This window comes from Psammomys obesus, unplaced genomic scaffold, assembly GCF_907164565.1.
Source record: "Psammomys obesus unplaced genomic scaffold, mPsaObe1.curated_primary_1811, whole genome shotgun sequence".
NCBI lineage: Eukaryota > Metazoa > Chordata > Mammalia > Rodentia > Muridae > Psammomys > Psammomys obesus.
Window position 1 is genome coordinate 13,195,775 of NW_026596064.1, and position 18,933 is coordinate 13,214,707.

At 44.2% G+C, this 18,933-nt stretch overlaps 1 protein-coding gene and 1 pseudogene across 2 annotated transcripts; one reads left to right on the plus strand and one right to left on the minus strand.

Moving 5' to 3' along the window:
* The first annotated feature begins 321 nt into the window (after positions 1 to 321).
* LOC129689830 (60S ribosomal protein L35-like) lies at positions 322 to 3,485 on the plus strand (annotated as a pseudogene).
* Positions 2,667 to 17,187, minus strand: Umps (uridine monophosphate synthetase). 2 transcript variants are annotated; one of them, XM_055625096.1, is made up of 6 exons: positions 16,989 to 17,187; positions 13,402 to 13,555; positions 8,794 to 9,465; positions 7,375 to 7,550; positions 6,217 to 6,331; positions 2,667 to 4,002 (listed from the first exon to the last, which is right to left on the minus strand). In XM_055625096.1, the coding sequence occupies exons 1-6, from the start codon at positions 17,142 to 17,144 to the stop codon at positions 3,833 to 3,835; spliced, it is 1,443 nt and encodes a 480-aa protein (XP_055481071.1). In that variant the 5' UTR covers positions 17,145 to 17,187; the 3' UTR covers positions 2,667 to 3,832. The 2 variants fall into 2 exon arrangements, with proteins under 2 accessions (XP_055481071.1, XP_055481072.1); XM_055625097.1 differs by lacking the exon at positions 16,989 to 17,187 and adding an exon at positions 14,274 to 14,323.
* Between the last annotated feature and the right edge of the window lie 1,746 nt (positions 17,188 to 18,933).

Below are 18,933 nucleotides of genomic sequence, written 5' to 3' on the forward strand. Positions count from 1 at the left end.
TGACATGGTGTCTACAAAACAGAAATGCGAACCAAACCACTTTCTGCCTAGATTTTACTGGTTTTAAGTAATGTGACTGTACGTTAAAATGTCAAGAATGCTTGCTTTCAGACAGTGAGGCTGTAAGGTGAACCATGCAAAATTAGAACCTGGCTCCCCTTGGAGCCCACTCCTCCCTCTAGTGCGCTGCTACCTAGGTAACCCAGGCTCGGCCTGGCCTTAGGGGGAACCTGAGCTTGTTTACTTTGACACAGAAAAGCTGACTCTCTTTGTATGTTTGCGTATGCACACACGTGTGCAGGTCAGAGGTTCGTGGCCAAGATGAAGGTTCAGGGCCTGTGTGGCAAGGAGCTGCGGAAACAACTGGATCATCCGGAGCTGTCTCGGCTTCGAGTCGCCAAGGAGACGGGGCACTGCGTTCAAGCTCTCCAAATCCATCGCCGGAGTCCTCTCATTAATAAGACTCAGAAAGAACACCTCAAGAAATTCTGCAAGGGCAAGAAGGACAAGCCCCTGGACCTGCGACCCAAGACTATGGAGCCCTGTGCGGCCGGCTCACCAAGCACAAAGAGAAGCTGAAGACCAAGGAGCAGCAGCAGCAGGAGCGGCTGCGCCCACTGTGCAAGTACGTGGTTGCCAGGCACTGGCACCAGCTGTCTCAATTGCTCCCCATCTTGTACTGTGTGTGTAGGCCATGGCTTGCACATGGTCAGAGAATCTGCAGGAATTGGTTTTCACCTTCTACCAGGTGGGTCCCAGGGGTTTAGGGCTGTCATTCATTTTACTTTTTTGAGACAGTGTTTATTATGTAGCTCTGTCTGTTCCAGAGCTTACTATGTAGACCAGGCTGGCTTGAACTCAAGAGATCTACTTGCCTCTGCTTCCTGATTGCCATCTACTCCCCCCTCCCCCAGACAGGGTCTCTCTCAGAACCTAGAGCTCACTTATTTGCCTGTTATCTAGCCAATGAGCTCCAGGGATCCTTTTATGTTCCATGTGTCTGTCTGCTTGTGTCTCTGTGTCCCGTGATGTGCTGCTGGCTTTTCCATGGACGCTGAGGATCTGAACTGAGATTCTCCAGGTCACACATAAATAAGCACCTACCAGGTACGCTGACAGCTGGGATTCTGAGATTTTTTTTCCTGCAGCTGTTGGCTTCTTTGGCAGTTGCTTTAGGAGATGTCTGAAGAAATTCAATAAGGTTGGTTCAAATCAAATTGCCAATAGCAGCCTTTAAAATCTTTTCCATTTTTAGGTTTTGTGTATGTATGTTTTGCTCTATGCGTGTCTGCAGTGTCCTCAGAGGCTAGAGAGAGCCTTGGATCCTCTTGGGTCGGCAGTTAGACTGTGCTAGGAATTGAACCTGGATCCTCAGCATAGTACTCAACCACAGAACCATCTCTCTAGTCCCTACAGTAGCCCTTTATAGTAGTATTAGCACGTTGGTGTACACCTGAATTGGAGAAACAAAACCAGTATTTGAAAGAATTCTGCCTAGTATGGTAGCATAGGCCTTTAATTCCAGGACTGAGGTGGCCAAGGTAGGCAGATGGCCGAGTTCCAAGCCAGCTTGGTCAACATATCCAGTTCCAGTCAGGGCCACAGCAACAGACAATTCAGTGTGAGGTGTGTGTCACCATGGAGGGCCTGAATAGCCACTTGTTCTTTCCTTGTGTGTAAAGCTTCCATTGTTAGCTCTGCACCACAGTAACTTTCATGGAGCAAATTGGGAGGAATTCCAGCACACCCCAGTATGGTGGCTACTCTGAAACTGCTGAAATGTAACCCTAGCACTTGAGGCTGATGCAAGATTGTGAATTCAAGGCCAGGCTGGCTAACATAACATCCCTTCTCAAAACAATAAACTGGCCAAAATGAGTTACTGCCAAAACAAGCCCCCAGTGCTGGGAAAGCTACCAAAACCTACAGTGGTCTATTCTTGATACCCAACTCTTTGTGAAGGAAAGGGTTTATTTCAGCTCACAACCCTCAGGTCACATTCTATCACCAAGGGAAGTCAGGGCAAGGAAGCTTTACACGGGGGCTAAAGCAGAGGCAGAAGCCACAGAGGAATGCTGCTTGCTGGCTTGCTTAACTTTTTATATTACCCATGGCTACCAGTGTAGGAGTGGCACTGCCCACTGTGGCCTGGGCCCTTCCATTCCACATCCATCACCAACCAAGGATATGCCCTCACCCCAATCTTTGAGACGCTTTCTCCATTAAGATCCCCTCTTCCCAGATACATCCGTGTCATGTTGATAAAAAACTGGCACATTGATGGACTGCCTGAATATTCACAAGAGGTTCTCATGCAACTGCCACCTTCAGTGGGGCATAAATATGTTCTGAGAAATCTCTGAAGGACACTGTAGCAGTACGATGCCACTGGGGAACATCTTTATGGAATAAACATTGGAGATATCCCCAGTGACAAAGCCATTTTCTTGGCTTTGTAGTTGTTATGTAATTACAACTAGATTAGGTTACAATTGTTAAATAGGGTTTTAGAGTGACACTGCCGTGCCCAATCACCTGGAAAAGCTAACAGCATTTTAACATTTTAAGATGGTCAAAAGTACTGTCGTTTTAATGGGTAGGATACCTCAAGAGGACCTTGTATTTCCTATTTCCCCAAACGCCAATCTGAATTAATAGTACAGGGCTCAACGCAATGTGGTAATGTTTATTTCCCCTTCTGATGGTTTCTCTGAAGGCCTGTCTTCCGGAAATGAACTGAAAGACTGCTTTAGAAACGTGAGAATTTGAAACTTTGGGGCTCAATTTAGGTCTGCACCTTACAACTGAAAGGGTCCGTTTGGACTCCTAGAACCACTCAGCTGTTGGACACTAAGACGAAGCTAAACCTGAAAGGTAAGTTTACTTGGATTCTGACACCTTTTCCCAGACATCAGTCGAAATCCACCGAGTCCTTGCTTATGCCTTTCCTTGATGGGCTCATGCTGGGATCAGACCTCCTTGAAGCACTTGCTTTAACAGCTTTGATTTCACTTGACTGTAGGATGCAAGGTTACTTGCTGAGTAGGTGCAGTGGCTAATCTTATTATAGATGTGTAGCCTGGGTGCTGCACTGACTCAGTTATAAGGAAGCTCACAGGCTACATGGCTAACATATAGACTCACTCTTAGACCATTCCATCTGACACTCAGCAGTTTGCTCAAACCTGGACTATTTACAAACAGCTATCTGAGCATGAAAGGATCTTTCCTTTTGACAGGAATACAAACTTATGGCTCTGCAGATAACCCATGGAGAGCAGAAATTGGGGCAACTGCTTGGTAAACATGTGACTCAGGGGGAAATGGTTCAAGCTTATGGGGGCTGTGAATTCCACTTGCAATGGGCACAGCTAAGTGCTATGTGCCAAACACCAGTCAGATCACACTGCCAGGGCCACCCAATTTCTCTGTCAGCAAACACTTCAATAACAGTCTCCTCCTTTTCAGCACTGACAAGGAGGTAAAACAGCAGCCTGCTATCCAGCTAAGGCAAGAGGAAACTGACTTTCTACCCTGGCTGCTGAGAAGCAGAATGGATCAGCTTTGTGGCAGTGAAGGAGGTAAGTGGCTATCGTGAGATGTGACTGAGTCTCACTGCAACTAAAAGAATCAAGCAGTCTAGTCCAGGGAATCAGAGAGGTGGTAGCTGCCAAACAAATGCCAGTCTCAGTGAAAGCGGGCTCTTCAGTGACGATATGTTAAAGACCATAAGTGATGGCTGCAGAGTCTGTCACAGGCCCCGGGCAGGAGCCTGAGCACTACTGGTTTGAAGACAGGGCCCGCTGGGACGCCCATCTTCAGTGTCTTCTCTTTAAGCAGAGAGCCGACTCAAATAAGCCTCCCAGGCTGCTTTTCTGTACATCTCAGCTGCTTCCAGGCGGTTAGCTGCTGCAAGGATTCCCCGGCCTACAATGATGATGTCAGAACCTCGTTTGCCAATCACTTCTTGGGGACTATTGTACTGTTGGCCAAGGTGATCCCCTGTGGGGGGAGGAAAGAGGCTATTTAACATAATGCAAACTCAGGAAGCCTGTGGGCAGCATAGGAGGTGGCAGGCCCGCTGAATCAACTAGCGGTATTAGGATTAGTGCAGAGAACACTTACTACATAACACATTATTCATAACCATTTCTGCTACAATCCCAACAAGGTCTCAGACCCTAATCCTTTGTTTTGGGGGACAATATAAACCAAGTTGGCCTTGAACTCGGAAATCTGCCTGCCTCCCTAGTGCCAACATATCTGGATAATGAATGCATTTTATTAATTGTTGTTCTAGAAACATTAGGTTAAATGGGTTCCTAAAAGCCTAAGCCCTAGTGTGCCATCTAGTAAAAGAATTTATAGCAGTCATATTCAGCTTTGCTTTGTGCTAAAGCACTATGCTACAAATAATATTCACTCCCTGTCCATGCCTCCCCAGTACTTAATGGTCATACTATAAATCTGTATATTTTACAGAGTAAGATGAGAATAGACTACTCGTTTTAGTATTAGGATGAGGCTCCCTATTGAATTGACACTTCAGTTGCTGTCTCGAGTAAAACTATGCATTTAATTAAAAATAAAAAGAAACAGTTTATTTAGTGATGGGGCTGGAGCTCAGTGTTAGAGAACCTGCTTAGAATGTGCAAAGCCCCACTTTAGCCAGCAGGAAATGATGGCATATGCACTCAGGAGTTGGAGGCCAGCCTATGCTATACAAGAAAAAAAAAGGCCAGGAGTAGTGGTGCACACTCCCGGGGAAGACGCAGGAGAATCTCTGAGTTCAAGGCTAGCCTGGTGTACGGAGAGTTCCAGGACAAAATAGAGAGAGCCTGTCTAAAGCAAACACATGATAAACAGAATGGATGGGCTAAGAATGGGAATTTTTTTTTTTTTTTTAAGATTTATTATTTGCACAGTATTCTTTCTGCAGGTGTGCCTACACAGCAGAAAAGGGCACGAGATCTCATTATCGAGGGGTGTGAGCCACCATGTGGTTGCTGGGAATTGAACTCAGGTCCTTTGGAAGAACAGCCAGTGCTCTTAAGCTCTGAGCCATCTCTACAGCCAAACAGAAATCTTTTCAATTGCAGAGTTTAAAAATGTTGATTTCTAAGACTACGTAGACTGTGTAAAATCTGAGACTGTTTAAAGTAACTCCAAAAGGCAGTACTTTTCTCTAATGTGGCAAATACTATATAAAATACTCCTAAGAGTTCAGTGCTTGAAAATCAGTACTTTTAGACCCTGGTATAAATCCTGCATATTAGCCAGTTCTTCAAATCATCTGGATAAAGCTAAGGAACCGGAGGACCCCTCTTCAAAGACGTTCTGATACAGAACAGATTCCTAGAAGTATTCAAGACATAATAACCAGTCACGTCTACACCTTCAAAACTGACCTGAACCGTTTACTCTGTCCTACAGGACAGCTACAATTTTGTTGGCAGCCAGAGTGAGGTGCCGGAAACTGAGCCCCAGAGCCCCATGTTGGCCGAGCACACACTATTTAGAACTACATCCAGCCTTTATCCTCGCCCATCTGTACATCCTGGCTCACTCCTTTACAACTGCATTTGAGACTGGTCCAAGTTTAAGAACCACAGCCAGACACTGGCACATCAAAGCTGCTGTCAATCCTCTGTTTTAGCCAAGGGTTTTCCCCACTGAAACACAAAATGCTTTCTGTGGGTGGCGTACTCGGTGCAGCAACTAGGAAATGCTAACCTACAATAATCAGGTTTCTGGCCAGCATGGAGGGACATGTCTTCAGCCCCAACATTTGGAGGCTGAGTTAAGCAGATCTTCTCCAAGGTCCAAGTGAGCTAGGCCCATCTCAAAAGTTTCCTGGACAAATTCAAGTAGTCTTCTAAATTCTTACTATCCTAAATTAAACTGCAAGCTGTCATATAAATATAGTATATGCTATCACTAGGTCAAAGGGCCCATTCACTAGTCTAGATCAGTGCTTCTCAATCTTCCTAATGCTTTAGTGGTAACCCCCTACCATAAAATTACTTCACTGCCAAATTTGCAACTAATTTTGCTAGTTATGAATTGTAAGGCAAGGACCTGATATGCGACCTCCCAAAGAAGCCGCGACCCACAGGTTGAGGACTGTCGCTCCAGACTAAGACAGCATACAGTGTGTCACTCTAACCGACATGGATAAGGAAGCACGTGTGGAACATAGCTAGTGAGCATGCTCACCTCCTTTTTCTAATTGAACTCCAGGGGTCAAGTGAAGAAATTCTGGCTTCATGCTTATTCGGGAGCCAGAAATAAAGCCAATGACAAATTCACAGTGCTCCTCAGCCATCCCAACCTAAATGGGATACAATAGGCAGGGTTACAAGGACATAGTAACACAGAAAAATCAGCCACAGTATAATGCTATTACAGTAGCAACTTGCCATCTCAAACAGGCCAGCTTAGCCGTCACCTGTGACGAAGAAAACATATTTGCCTTCACTAAGATCCTGAGATGACCCTTCCTCCAAGGAACCGTGCTTGCAAAGATCAGAATGCTGACTGTACAAGCATCAGGTAACAAGATGCTGCATAATTCTTACTTGTACCATGCCTACTTCCAAGAAGAATTTAAGGTTTATCTAATCATAGATAAAACAGCTACATCAATAGCTGTTCAGCACTCTTCCACACTTTCCCTCTTTTTGCACCAGCTCTCCACTAGCCCTCTCATTCCCACACTATGTCCTCACAGGCGCAGGTCAGTCTTGCAAGCTACTTCCACCAGGAAGGGACAGCTTGTCCTTGAGCCAGACCTTTTGCTTCTGAGACCTGGGAAGCAGTATTTATGGTCCACATTCAGGGTAAATTTGCCATAGAAGACTGGATAGATGGCGCAGTGGTTAAGATCACTGCTTGCTCTTCTAGAAGACCCAAGTTCAATTCCCAGCACACACAGTGGTGGCTCTCAACCATCTGTAACTTCAGTTCCAACAAATCCACTGCCCTCTACTGGCTTCTGTGGGCACCAAGAAAATAGGTGGTACACAGACTCACATGCAGGAGAAACACCATACAAAAAGCACGTTATGTTCTTTAAAATATCTGTATCATTTATCCACTTTCTAGACGACTATAAAATGTACCATAGGAAAAGGTAAAGAACAACTTAAAATTCAACCTTTACCTTGGGTTTTATCTCAGTCAAGCATAGGAATATGTCTGAATTCAAACCCTTCACCTGCTACAAGATCAAAGACTTCAATTCAACTGGTGTTAATAAAGTGTTAGAATAGCTAAAGTGGGGGGGGGCATGAAGTGAGGCCACAGGTCCCACAGACCTCAGATGAAGGTACTTTATTGCCCTACAAACAGATCTTGTCGCACCCCAGCACTCACTGCTGCTTTGGTGTAGTTTCCAGTGGCCAAGGAGCCAGCAGAGCTCATTTCTCCAATGAGCAGGCATGCTCGATGTAAAGGCTTGCCCACTTCCTGCAAGCCTTTCACAACTCCTGAGCCTGGCACCACATGGGCATTTACTAGGTCTGCCCAGGAAGCTATTTTAAAGATGCCACCTGAGGAAGAAATAAGAAAAGATTCAAACATAAATCTATACCCTTTCGCCCAACCAATTGCAGTATGAAATGATCTTTTAGTAAGCACTTTAAGAACTTTATCACCAGACCCATGTTTCCATTTAGTCGCTAGGTGAGAGGTCACCATGAGGAGAAATTCTCATAAGACTCCTGTGCTTAGCTTATCAGGAACACTAATGAGCTGTTTTTTGTTTTTTTGTTTGTTTGTGTTTGTTTGCAGACTGAGATCACCAATAAAGCATACGCCATTAGAGAGGACTCCTAGGAGGCTGGACTGTAGCAGAGCTCAAGTGTCGTGACATTCTGAAAGCCTCTTGAAAAGGTCAGATTTTTCACCCTATGGAGATCTATGAGCAACTTTAACCTCTACAAGTTTCTTGGATGTCCCAATCTTAACAGGCAACTGTACACAATTTTAACTGACAGTGAAAATGCAGATTTTTTTAAAAACCAACACATAAGGCTAAAGAAAGGTTATAGAACTCTTCAGCCAGGAAGCTCAACTAAGCTAAACAATGTAGTCCTGGTAGGATATCATTAATACATAACGCAGCAGACAATTCTACTTGAAAGAAAAAGGATTAGGTATAGGCATACACTAAAAAACAGGAAATCATGTGGCTGTTCTAAGACAAAAGAAAAAGCATCAGACCTACACAATACAAACTGCAGCCACTTGTTTCTAAGAGCAGAAATCTGCATGAGGAAAGAGATCTAAGACTAAGCATTTCCCAGACCACCCATAAGCTGCTTTGCCTGCTTGATACTAAAAACTTAAGGGGGGAAAAAAGCTTATCAATGCATTTTTCTGCTAAAAGTATCACTTTATATTTTTTTTCTAACTTTTCCTATACTGGCAATTTTCAGTTAGGGCCAACACATTTTGTTTTGCCTGCCTAGAATTCGTGCACCCTTCTGATAGCAGCTCACCCATTTTCTTTAAGGGAATTGACAGAAATCTCAGTCCAAGATGTCAGAGCTCAACTTTGTACTCCCAGGAGCAGGTGTATTCCTCAGGCCAGCTAACGAAGGGAGTTTACACCCAGAGGTAAGAAATGTGGAATCCCTACCTGACATACAAGTCAACAAAGAGCAAAACAGAGGACAAAGCTGCGAGATGGAAAGGAACAATGACAAAGGCTTCACTCAGATGCCTGATGGCTTGTTGTACTGCTGACTTTCACTTAAATGAGCCAATACCTCTTCTTTCCAATGCACTTACTTTCATACTGCTTTTTTACTGTGTTTCCTATATCAGCGAACTTCCTGTCTTCAAATATTAAGAACTCATGGCGTTTTGCCAGAGCTGTCAACTCCTCCATCACATCCAGAGTAAAATCATTCAGAATATCGACATGAGTTTTAAGCATGCAGATGCTGGGTCCCAAGGCATCTGCTAGCTGTAGCAGCTCTCTGGCCTCGGACACATCAGCAGACAGACACAGGTTGCTCTCCTTCTTCTGCATAAGCCTGAGAAGTTTTGAGGCAAGTGGGTGGATCCTGGGCAGCTCTGCTCGCGCACCAAAGCTGAGTTCTTTGCATGCTCTTTTCTCAGGAGGGGAAAAACCATTTTGATTAGCTGCTGGAAAAACATTCTCCTGAATAAAGCTCTTCACTCTCCTGACCATCTCGGCATCAATTTTTTTCTGCTGCTCAAGAATCTGCAGCATTTTGGACAATGTGCACACCGAGTGGAGACGGATCCCATGAGCCTGCAGTTTGTCCTTGCCTCCCTGCTCGCGGTCTAACAGCACTATGGCATCGGTCACCTTCAGGCCCTCCTTCTGAAGAACATCAACAGTTTCCAAAACACTGGCCCCACTGGTGACGACATCCTCAATGATCAGACAGGTTTGTCCCGGATTAATCTCTCCTTCTACAAGACGCTTGGTACCTAGAAAAGAAAAGCTGCTGTTGAAAACCACTAATGTTTCAGCTAACTCAAGGTGTCTCCTGTGTCTACACTTGCTATGTACTTATGGAGTTCAGATTACTGAAATCTTATTTATGATCATTGACTTTGAAGTTGCTTTCTCTTGATTTCCATGTGACACAATTCAGTGTCCTCTGCAGCTCCAAATTGCTAATTACATAGAAAGTTATGGTACAACATATTATTTCAGTGCAAGTAGAAACACTTTTTCTGAACAAATGTGGACTTTCTTAAAGCAAGATCACTTACACAGTAATAAAAGACAGAATATGCTAGTATTGGGGAACACCATTCTGCTGCCTGCAGATCAAAATTTTGAACTCTCAGCTCTTTCTCTAGCACTATGTCTGCATGCATAATGATAATGGATTAAACCTCTGAAACTGTCAGTCAGCCTTCATTAAATGTTTGACTTTATAAGAGTTGCCTTAGTCATGGTGTCTCCTCACAGCAATAAATCCCAACTTAAGACAGAAGTTGGTACCAGGGATAGGTCTGACCATGCCTATTTGCAGGAATATGCATTTTGGGAGAGTGGAAAACAGTGAAATATTTTAAGTGGGACTTAATGGCCATACTAGTAGAAGCATGGAAAACAGTGGTGATAAGGGTGATTTGAACCAGTGGGGGCCTGGCTCAAGAGGTTTCAGAGGAGAATTTTATTATGTTGCCTAGATATTGTTCTTATGATATTCTGATGAATATGGATGCTTTTTGCCCTTGTCTAAAGAGTCTGCCTGAGGCTAAAGAGATTTGTATTAATTGTACTGACAAAGGAAATCTCACAGCCAAACATAGACTCTGTCCTGTGGTTCACACTTATGAAGAATTTTGTTCTAATGTAGAAAACTGAGAAAGGAAAAATACAAAATATATGGTCCAAGGAGTAAAGGGATACCAAGTGAAATCGAGCTACATCCTGTGTTCAGGGAGATGAACAAATTAAAGATATTAAATGGAATTAGGGGAGTAATGACCTGGGGGCAAGCTCCTACCCAGCTAAGCTTCCATCTTGAGAAAGGATGTTCTCCCAAGGGACATTGCTACCTATTCTAAATTTACAATGCATTTCGGTTGTAAAAGGGAGTTACATCATGTTAGGTGTTATTATGACCTGGTTATTGTTTTCAGTTGGACATGAGATATGGTTTGTGTCAGGGTGACAAGGGGTGGATTGTGATGGCTATTCTTGGTTGTCAACTTGACTATCTGAAATGGACTACCATCTAGAAATGGAGGGCACACCTAATCTGGACCTTGAGGCAGGAAGACAACATGCCTTTGATCTGGCTTTTGAGGCTGGAAGACAGGCTTTTGATCCAGATCTTGAGGCACAGTGGCTATGCTTATAGAGAGATATAATGAAAAGGAATTAAAGATAAGCTTAGGGTCCAGGTGTGGTGGTACAATGCTTTTAAACCCAGCACTTAGGAGAAAGAGACACACAGATCTAAGTTCAAGGCCAGCCCGGTTACAGAGCAAGTTTCAGAACAGCTAAGTTTAGACAGTAAAAGAAACCACTAAAAACAGAAAACTGGTAAAGATGTAATTAAACAAGGGGGCAGAACTACGTTGGCAGTTTTGGCTAGGTGGTCCTGGCTTTAGAATCAAGGATGGAATTTCTTTTTGTGACTAAGGAAAGCCACTGAGGCCATGAAATGCGTCAGCAGTGTCCTTGCATGGAACCCCATTGTGTGAAGCTGTGAAGTCGAAGCCTGTATTGCCTTGGAGACCACAGAGGTTAGAGATGCCAGAAACATTACGGAAAGCTGCTAACAGGGCGTGGAACCAGCCCAAGAGAAAGAAGTGTGTGTTATAGTCAACAAAGCTGAAAGTAACTGGAGATCTGAAGAGCATTTTGACCTCAGACACAGGAGATGCAGAGTTTGGAATTTGCCCAGCTGCTTTTTGTTCTTGCTTTGGTCCAGTATTTCCTCACTGTGCTCACTTCCCTACACTTTAGAATGACAATGTATATCCTGTGCCATGCTATATTGGAAGTATGTGTTCTGCTTTTTGATTTTCTAGGGGATTACAGTTAAGAGGTTACATGAATCTCAGAAGAGACTTTGAACTTTTAAACACTGTTGAGACTGTGGCAGACTATGGGGACTGTTGAGTTGGACTGAATGCACTTTGTATTATGTTATAGCTACAAACCTGTGTGGGCCAGGGAGTGGAAGGTGGTGGTCTGAATAGGTTTGGCCCCCACAAACTTGTATGTTTGAATGCTTAGCCATGGGGAGTAGCACTACTAGAAAATGTGTCCTTGCTGGAGTAGGTGTGATCTTATTAGAGGAAGTTTATCACTGTGGAGGCCAGGCTACAGTAGGACAGAATGTCCTTCTGGCTACCTTCAGATAAAGCTGGAGAACTCTCCGCTCCTTCTCCAGCACCATGTCTGCCTCCATGCCACCATGCTTCCTGCCATGATGATAATGGACTAAACCTCTGGAACTGTAAGCCAGCTCTAATTAAATGTTAGCCTTTATATTAAAAAAAGAGTAAGAAAGTATCAATAAAATCATTTCTTTCCCATCAATACTGACCAACTGAACAAATATTTTTTAAAGCAATTTAAAGCCAGGTGTGACACATTCCTGTTATCTTAATACTTAGAAGGCTGAAAGAGGAGGGCTGCTAGAACCTTAACAATTAGCTTAGGCCACACAAGCCAGCCAGGGATCTACAGCGAGACCCTGCCTCTAACAAAATAGGGGTTAGGGAGATGGCTCAGTGGTTAAGAGCACTGGCTGCTCTTACAGAGAACCAGGTTCAGTTCCCAGCATCCACATGGAGCTCACAACTATAACTAGTTCCAGGTGATCTGTCCTATTCTAGCCTCTGCTGGCACTACATGGATGTGGTACACATACAATAAATGCAGGCAACACTCATGTACATAAACTAAACTCAGATGGGAAACATTTCACAACTTCTTGGACACCATAACCACAATGAATTATACAATGACTTCTCTACCATTAAGCCCCACTACAAAATGTATGTAACTCAGGCTCTAAACTTCATACTAAGACTCAATTTTATATTTTCTACTACCTATCATATTTTGAAACAAAATAAATAGACAGTTTAGGGTTGTTGTTGCTTTTTTTTTTTGGGGGGGGGGGCTTACTGTAGGCATCAACTTTCACCTTTCCCATAGCTTAACTAAATCGCAGGCACCGAAGGCATAAGGAAACAGAACTATGCTCCCTGTGAACAGGTAAGAAACTCACCACTCAGTACCTCATAGCCAATATGCAGATCCTCCTTCCTTCCTTTCCCTCACAATGTCATGTATGTGTGTGGGCATATGTGTAAAGGTCAAAGGACGACCTGTAGTAGTAGGTTCTCTCCTTCCACCACGGAGGACCCAGCGACCGAACAGGTCATCAGCCTCAGCTACAGGCTCCTCTACCTGCTGAGCTATCTCACCGTACTCTGATTTCTAGAAGCAAATCCCAGATACGGCATAATCTTAAAAGATCTCTTTTAAAAACTAACAGAGCACTACCATGTCAACATAAACAAAAAATCCTGTTAATTCTCGGTGTCTATGTAGGTTCGTAAGAGTGATCTCATTCTTCATGACTGCCTGCATCCAAATGTAAATATACCTAGAATTATGTGCTCCTAGAACATTCTCCTGATGGAAGAAGGGCCAACACAGAGGTCGGGGTTCACCAAGCACTTTGTTTCTACTTCCCAGTCAACACAAAGCATTTCAGACCCAGACTGTACAGGAGGGGGGTCTTCTGCCGCAAGACTCAACAACTCAACAGCTGACCAGGCCTCTGAAGAGCATTCAACAGCTCTAGTAAACATCAGTGCTGAAAAAAACAAAATTCTAACAGGTTACATATTACCCTGAGGCTTATGCTATTTTTCTTTTACCATAATCCTTTGTTTCCTTCCTCCTAATGAGCATGGGAATGTGATTGGTTGAACAGATAACTGTGGCTAGTGGCAACGCTGTGTAAGGAACTCCACACACGCTGTCGAAACTGATGCTGGCAGTTTTGGCAGTTTGGAATAAGATGTCTGCGACCTGTAAGAAAAGGAACACATAAACTTCCCGTTATTACTACTTAGAATGCTATGAGTCACACAACAGCGTAACAACAGAGATGGAAACACCCCCTCCAGGGAAATTCTTTTAATTAAACCCTAAGATAGAAGCATTCATAACAATTCGTAACAACCTTGAAACCCGGTACACAAACACAAACACAAACACCATGAACCTGTTCCCTAGATTCAGGACCTGCTCTGAGGGCAACATGAACTGTGCTATGCAGAATGAGCCACACTGAAGACCAAGGATGCTTTCCAGACTTCCACCATGCCTTGAATCTCCAGACCCATGGCTGGTTCTATTTTCTGAAAGAAGTCTTCAATGAAGACTTTCCTAAGTATAGAGCCTACTATGTGAAATATTTTACTTTTCCATAAAGATCATTCTTTTTTGGGGGGATGGGGTGGGGAGGGGAAGGTCCAAGACAGGGTTGCACAGGGAAACCCTGTCTGGAACTCACTCTGTAGACCAGGCTGGCCCCCAACTCAGAGATCTGCCTGCTTCTGCCTCCCGAGCACTGGGATTCAAAGTGTGCCACTACACCAGGCCAAATCAACCATATTTTAATGTTAGAATGCGTGCTCTCACCCAACACTACCTTATTTTAAAACAAAAACTTAAAGGCTCAGAGCTGCTTCATAAACCAGGTTAGCTCTTTAAAATATTTTATTCTTGTTCATCTATCACTTACCCTTGTGGGGGAAGGTTGATAGTTGTTTTGTTTTTGAGGTTTTGAAGTGTCAAACTGTCCTCAAACGCATGTTGATTTTTCTGCCTCAGCCCTCCAAGTGTTGGGATTTTAGGCATGTACTACCCATGCCTAGCTTCTTACTGTAGTGTAATTTTAATTTAGAACATGGCTGCTCTGACAAGGGATCACATCCAAAGATCTTCTAGGTCTGTGTCATCCAGCTGGAATACACACTCTTTAATCCCAGGAGAGAGAAGCAAGCAGATCTCTAAATTCTAGTTAGTTCGATTGAGTGAGTTGAGAGGCAGTGGAGATCAGAGGGAGCTTTACAGAAACAGGTTGAAGAGAGAACACGCTAAGACACAGGTGAAGACAGAACAAGCCAGAGAATGAGAAGGAGCCAGAGAGTAGAACAGATTGCTAGAGTTAGAGGAAAAGCAGGGCAATTCAGTGAGAATAGGAAAGAAGCCAATTCAAATCAGTCAGCTTGGAGAAGAGTTTTGAGCCAGAGCAGCTGAGTTGATCCAGTCAGCCAGAGTTCAGAAAGAACTAGAAAGGGTGAGCTTATTCATCAGTAAGTCTCAGCCTGAAAACATTCTAGGCCTAGATAACATTGTACAGAGGCTAGAAGCTTCCAGGACTAGGCGTAGGTTAGCAGATAGAAGCAGTAAGCCGAGACAATTACTTTCGACGAATAAAAGTTACTTTTACATCTTATTTCTGTATTTTTAAAAGCCTGTGACTAATTCTAAGTTGCAAAATGTGTAATTTCTAATACTAAAATCATAAGCACTTCCAGAATTCATTGTCTGTAATGAATGTGGGAAGCGGGCAGATAAGGGAGTAGTTCAGTGACAGAGCCCTTTACTTTGCCTGGTATACTTAACAGCCCAGGACTCAATGCTCAGTAACACACAGGTACGTGTACACACGCACACAAATGCTAAACAGACTACAAAAACATGAAAATGTTTTTTCAAATTACCACTCTACTGTATTCACAGAATTATTATACTGCAATACATTTTTTTTTTTTCCTGCAAGGCTTTTACTAATCTGTCATTCTTTACATGTATCTAAACCAAGATGTATATTAACTGAAATTTAAGTCACATTAATTTCATGATCTTAAGCCTGCTAGAGATTCTTTTGCATTATTTTGGTGTGGGCATACACCTAAATATACAGTATAAGAAGAGGAATTTGTTTTTTAGAGAGATAAATACTACCGTTTCCCTCCAGCTGATTATATGCACAAACAACCAGTCAATTATTACTTAGAGCTAAGAAGTTACAAGTAAGCATATAATCTATTGCTTTTCTGGGGAATGTATATACCAAGAGCCCCTATTCACATAAACCTCTTTAAAATGTAGTTTTCACCAGAAAGTTTTTGGTAATACAGTTTCTCTACACTGCTGAGACGCTAGTTCAAGATTCCTGATCATAGTAAAATTCTGAAACAGTTCAAGCCATCTCAATCTATCAGTCTCTTTTCAATAATTAGGCAAAACAGGTACCCAAAAAAACACACCGTCCATAAGTGTGTGACAGGAACTTAAGGGTAATTTTCTGGAGGACGGTGTTTTTTTGTTTTTTTTTTTTAAGAAACAGGGTCTTCCTGTTTAACCTGTGTCACCCAGGCAGACCTCAAATTCACAATTCTGCTTCAGCTAAATGCCCGAATTACAGGTGTGCGCCATCAATGCCTGACTACATGTCTTGACAGACCTTTGCGATGATGGAAATATTCTACAGTTATCCTAGTCAAAGGGTAGCCACTCTGATTTATAACTACTCAGTTTGTTTGCTCTTGAGACAGTTTCTCTCGTAGCCCAGGCTGCCTACGAGGCCGACTGTGATGACCTTTTAACCCCTGCCTCCAGACCTAGTGTTTTATTAACAATTCTGGCAGGCAAATTGGCTCACCTGGTAAAGCTGTTGTCTGCCTAGCTCGACCAGCTGAGTTCAATCTCACCTTCAGCCCTCATGATGGACGGAGAGAACACACTCCTGCCAGGTTTGCACTGGTACCAAAGCACATGCACGCACGCACGCACGCGCACACACACAAACGTAATGAAAATTTCACAGAGCTCAATATGCTCACGGAGTTGGTAGCAATACTTCCAGCAATTTCACCCTTCTATTCAAAGTGCCATATGAAGTTCAGCTGGCGGGTTGTCACGCTAGAAAGCCGCCTTTGAGGTGATTCTCATGCAAGAGAAGCACCGGGTCCGAAACCCCAGCGTGTAGTTTACCCTTACCAACCAAAAATAAAAACGAAAAATAAACCTGCCTTCCCGGTGTTCACCATGTGGCTTCAATTTCTTGCTACTGGACGTGCAGCAAAATTGAGTCCTCTGACCCGTTGCTAATTTCTCCACCCTCCCGCCTTTTCCTTCCCTCCCTTAATTCTCACATTCTGGGGGGGGGGGGGCAAGTACACAGAACTCACCCAAGGACCTCTCCGCCCCACAGGGTTTCCTGACTCCCGCAGAGCACGTGTCGACACGGGGTCGCGCGAGAAACAGGGTCCCAGACAGCCCGACGGCTCCGTGCTCCTCCACACGTCTCTCCAGACCACCAGCAGGGTGGGCTGGCCTGCCTGGTCTGTGGCGCTCCCTCGCCCCCGACTCCGGCCACCCACGCCATCTCCGGTTCTCCTTTCCCGCCACCGCCCGGAATTGCCATCGTGTCCCTCGGGGCTGGTACCTGACTGAGAAGACGCGGGCGCGACACGATGCCCCGCAGGTCGATGTAGACTGGGGAGGAGAGGCCGCTCTTCAGCACGAAGCTCCCGAACTTGAAAGCCTGCACGTCGTACAGCTCGGCGACCAGAAGGCCCAGGGCATCGCTAGACACCGCCATTCTCGCGCGCTCGGTTCGTTCTGGAAGCCGAGACCCGTGGGGGTCCGTGACGTCAGCCCGAAGCCCCGCCTCTTCCGCCGCCCTTTCCGGCCCGGGCCGCGGGGTCTGGGCTTGGGCTCGCCGCTTCCTGGCTGGAGCCCTGGGATTTTAAGCCTGCAGGCTAGAATGAAGCCCGAAAACTCCTAGGGGAGTCAGGAGGCCGCGTACTTTTTGTTTTGTTTTTGTGTGGTTTGGTTTGTTTATGGCTTAGCGCTTCCTTATCTGGTACATCCACTGTTAACCACCACTCCCCCTACTCTCTTAGCATTCTCCACGTAAACTAGTTCTCTGAAACAGGCTCCCTTCTTGCATTAACGTCCCAGCAGCTGACCTGGGAGAGGTTCACAGTAATTTGCTCACAGAAATGTAAAGCAGGTCACTGTGCGCTCTGGTGCTGGCAGAGAGACGTGTGCTTACTTCCTTTGGACCGTCTGTGGTGCACGGGGATAAGGAAGGACGGGAGGGGAGTTCGGGGAGGATAAACTGACAAGTGTCCGGTTATCTGGAAGGATAACAGTGGGCAGTTTGAAAAACCCGAGCATATTTGCTTTACAAATCCCTTAGTCGGTTACGGTGGCACACTCTTGTGGTCCTGGCTGCTTAGGAACCTGAAGCAGAAATACTTGCAAGTAACTAGTGAGCCTGTGTTAATAATGATAATAATAATAAATAATCCCTTAAGGCTGAATCTTAAAGAAAACAACCTCAAATGCTACTAATCAAACAGACTATAAGATTTAATTTCTGTATTCTTTGTTTTCTCTAAAGAGATTGTGTTGAACTCCCAGTGTGAAAAACCCTTTGTTTTGTGTTTGAAACAGGGTTTCCCTATGTAGCCCGGCCTGGCCTAGACGTCACTATGTAGACCAGACTGCCTTCAAATGCACAGAGATCCATCTACCTCTGCCTCCCGAGTGCTTAAACTCAAAGTATGCATCACCACATCCAGTAAAACTCAGAGTTTTGACCAGTAAATGCAGGAAAGCCTTACGATATTTTGTTCTTATTGCCAAATCAGAACAACTTCGTCTCTGTGTGCTGCTAATTGACAGGACACCGTCCATCAGCCTCACTCCGACCAGTGAGGCTCCTGGAGCCATTGAAAGCCTGATCGTTCCTGTATAGGATCTCCCAGACAACTGGACTCCTAGACGTATGCATAAACCTGTGAGATCCACCGGGAATCAATTCTCTCCATTCACTATGCAGTCCTGTGACTCAGATCCTCAGGCTTGACAGCAAGCACCATTATCCGATGAGGCATCTTGCTGGTCCACCAATGTGAAAAAAAATTTTTTTTTTTAAAGCTTGCTGGGCTTTCAAATATTTGGGAGGAAGAGAGAGAAAAAAATTACCCCAGTGGGGAGGGGTAAAAGGACAGAAGTTTTAGTTAGAAAAAAAAAAAAAGACAAGTACCAATGAAATGGCTTAGTTGGTGAAGGGACTCAGGCCTAGTGACTTGAGTTCAATCTCCTGGACTCTGGTGGAAGGAGAGAACCAGCTCCTGTAGGCTAACCACTTACTTACTTACACACACACACACACACACACGAATGTTATAACATTTTTAAAGGGGAAAGGCGACTAAAAATAGTATCGTCAGTATATTATATTTATAGGAATGCATAACATGTGAAATGTACATTTTTGAAGTTTCATCCACAACTTATAACGTTTACTGCAGCAGTAATATCAAGACACCAGGTCGGCACTTTACAACATTACACATGAGTGATTCTGACTTACAAAT

Bases quoted from the DNA above. Each gene is read 5' to 3' on its own strand.
- Umps (XM_055625096.1), bottom strand. From the start codon at position 17,144: ATGGCGGTGTCTAGCGATGCCCTGGGCCTTCTGGTCGCCGAGCTGTAC. The intron at 13,556-16,988 runs GTACCAGCCCCG...CTTTTCTTACAG, and splicing joins GCCCGCGTCTTCTCAGTCAG to GTCGCAGACATCTTATTCCA. The intron at 9,466-13,401 runs GTAAAAGAAAAA...TTTCTTTTCTAG, and splicing joins GAAGGAAACAAAGGATTATG to GTACCAAGCGTCTTGTAGAA.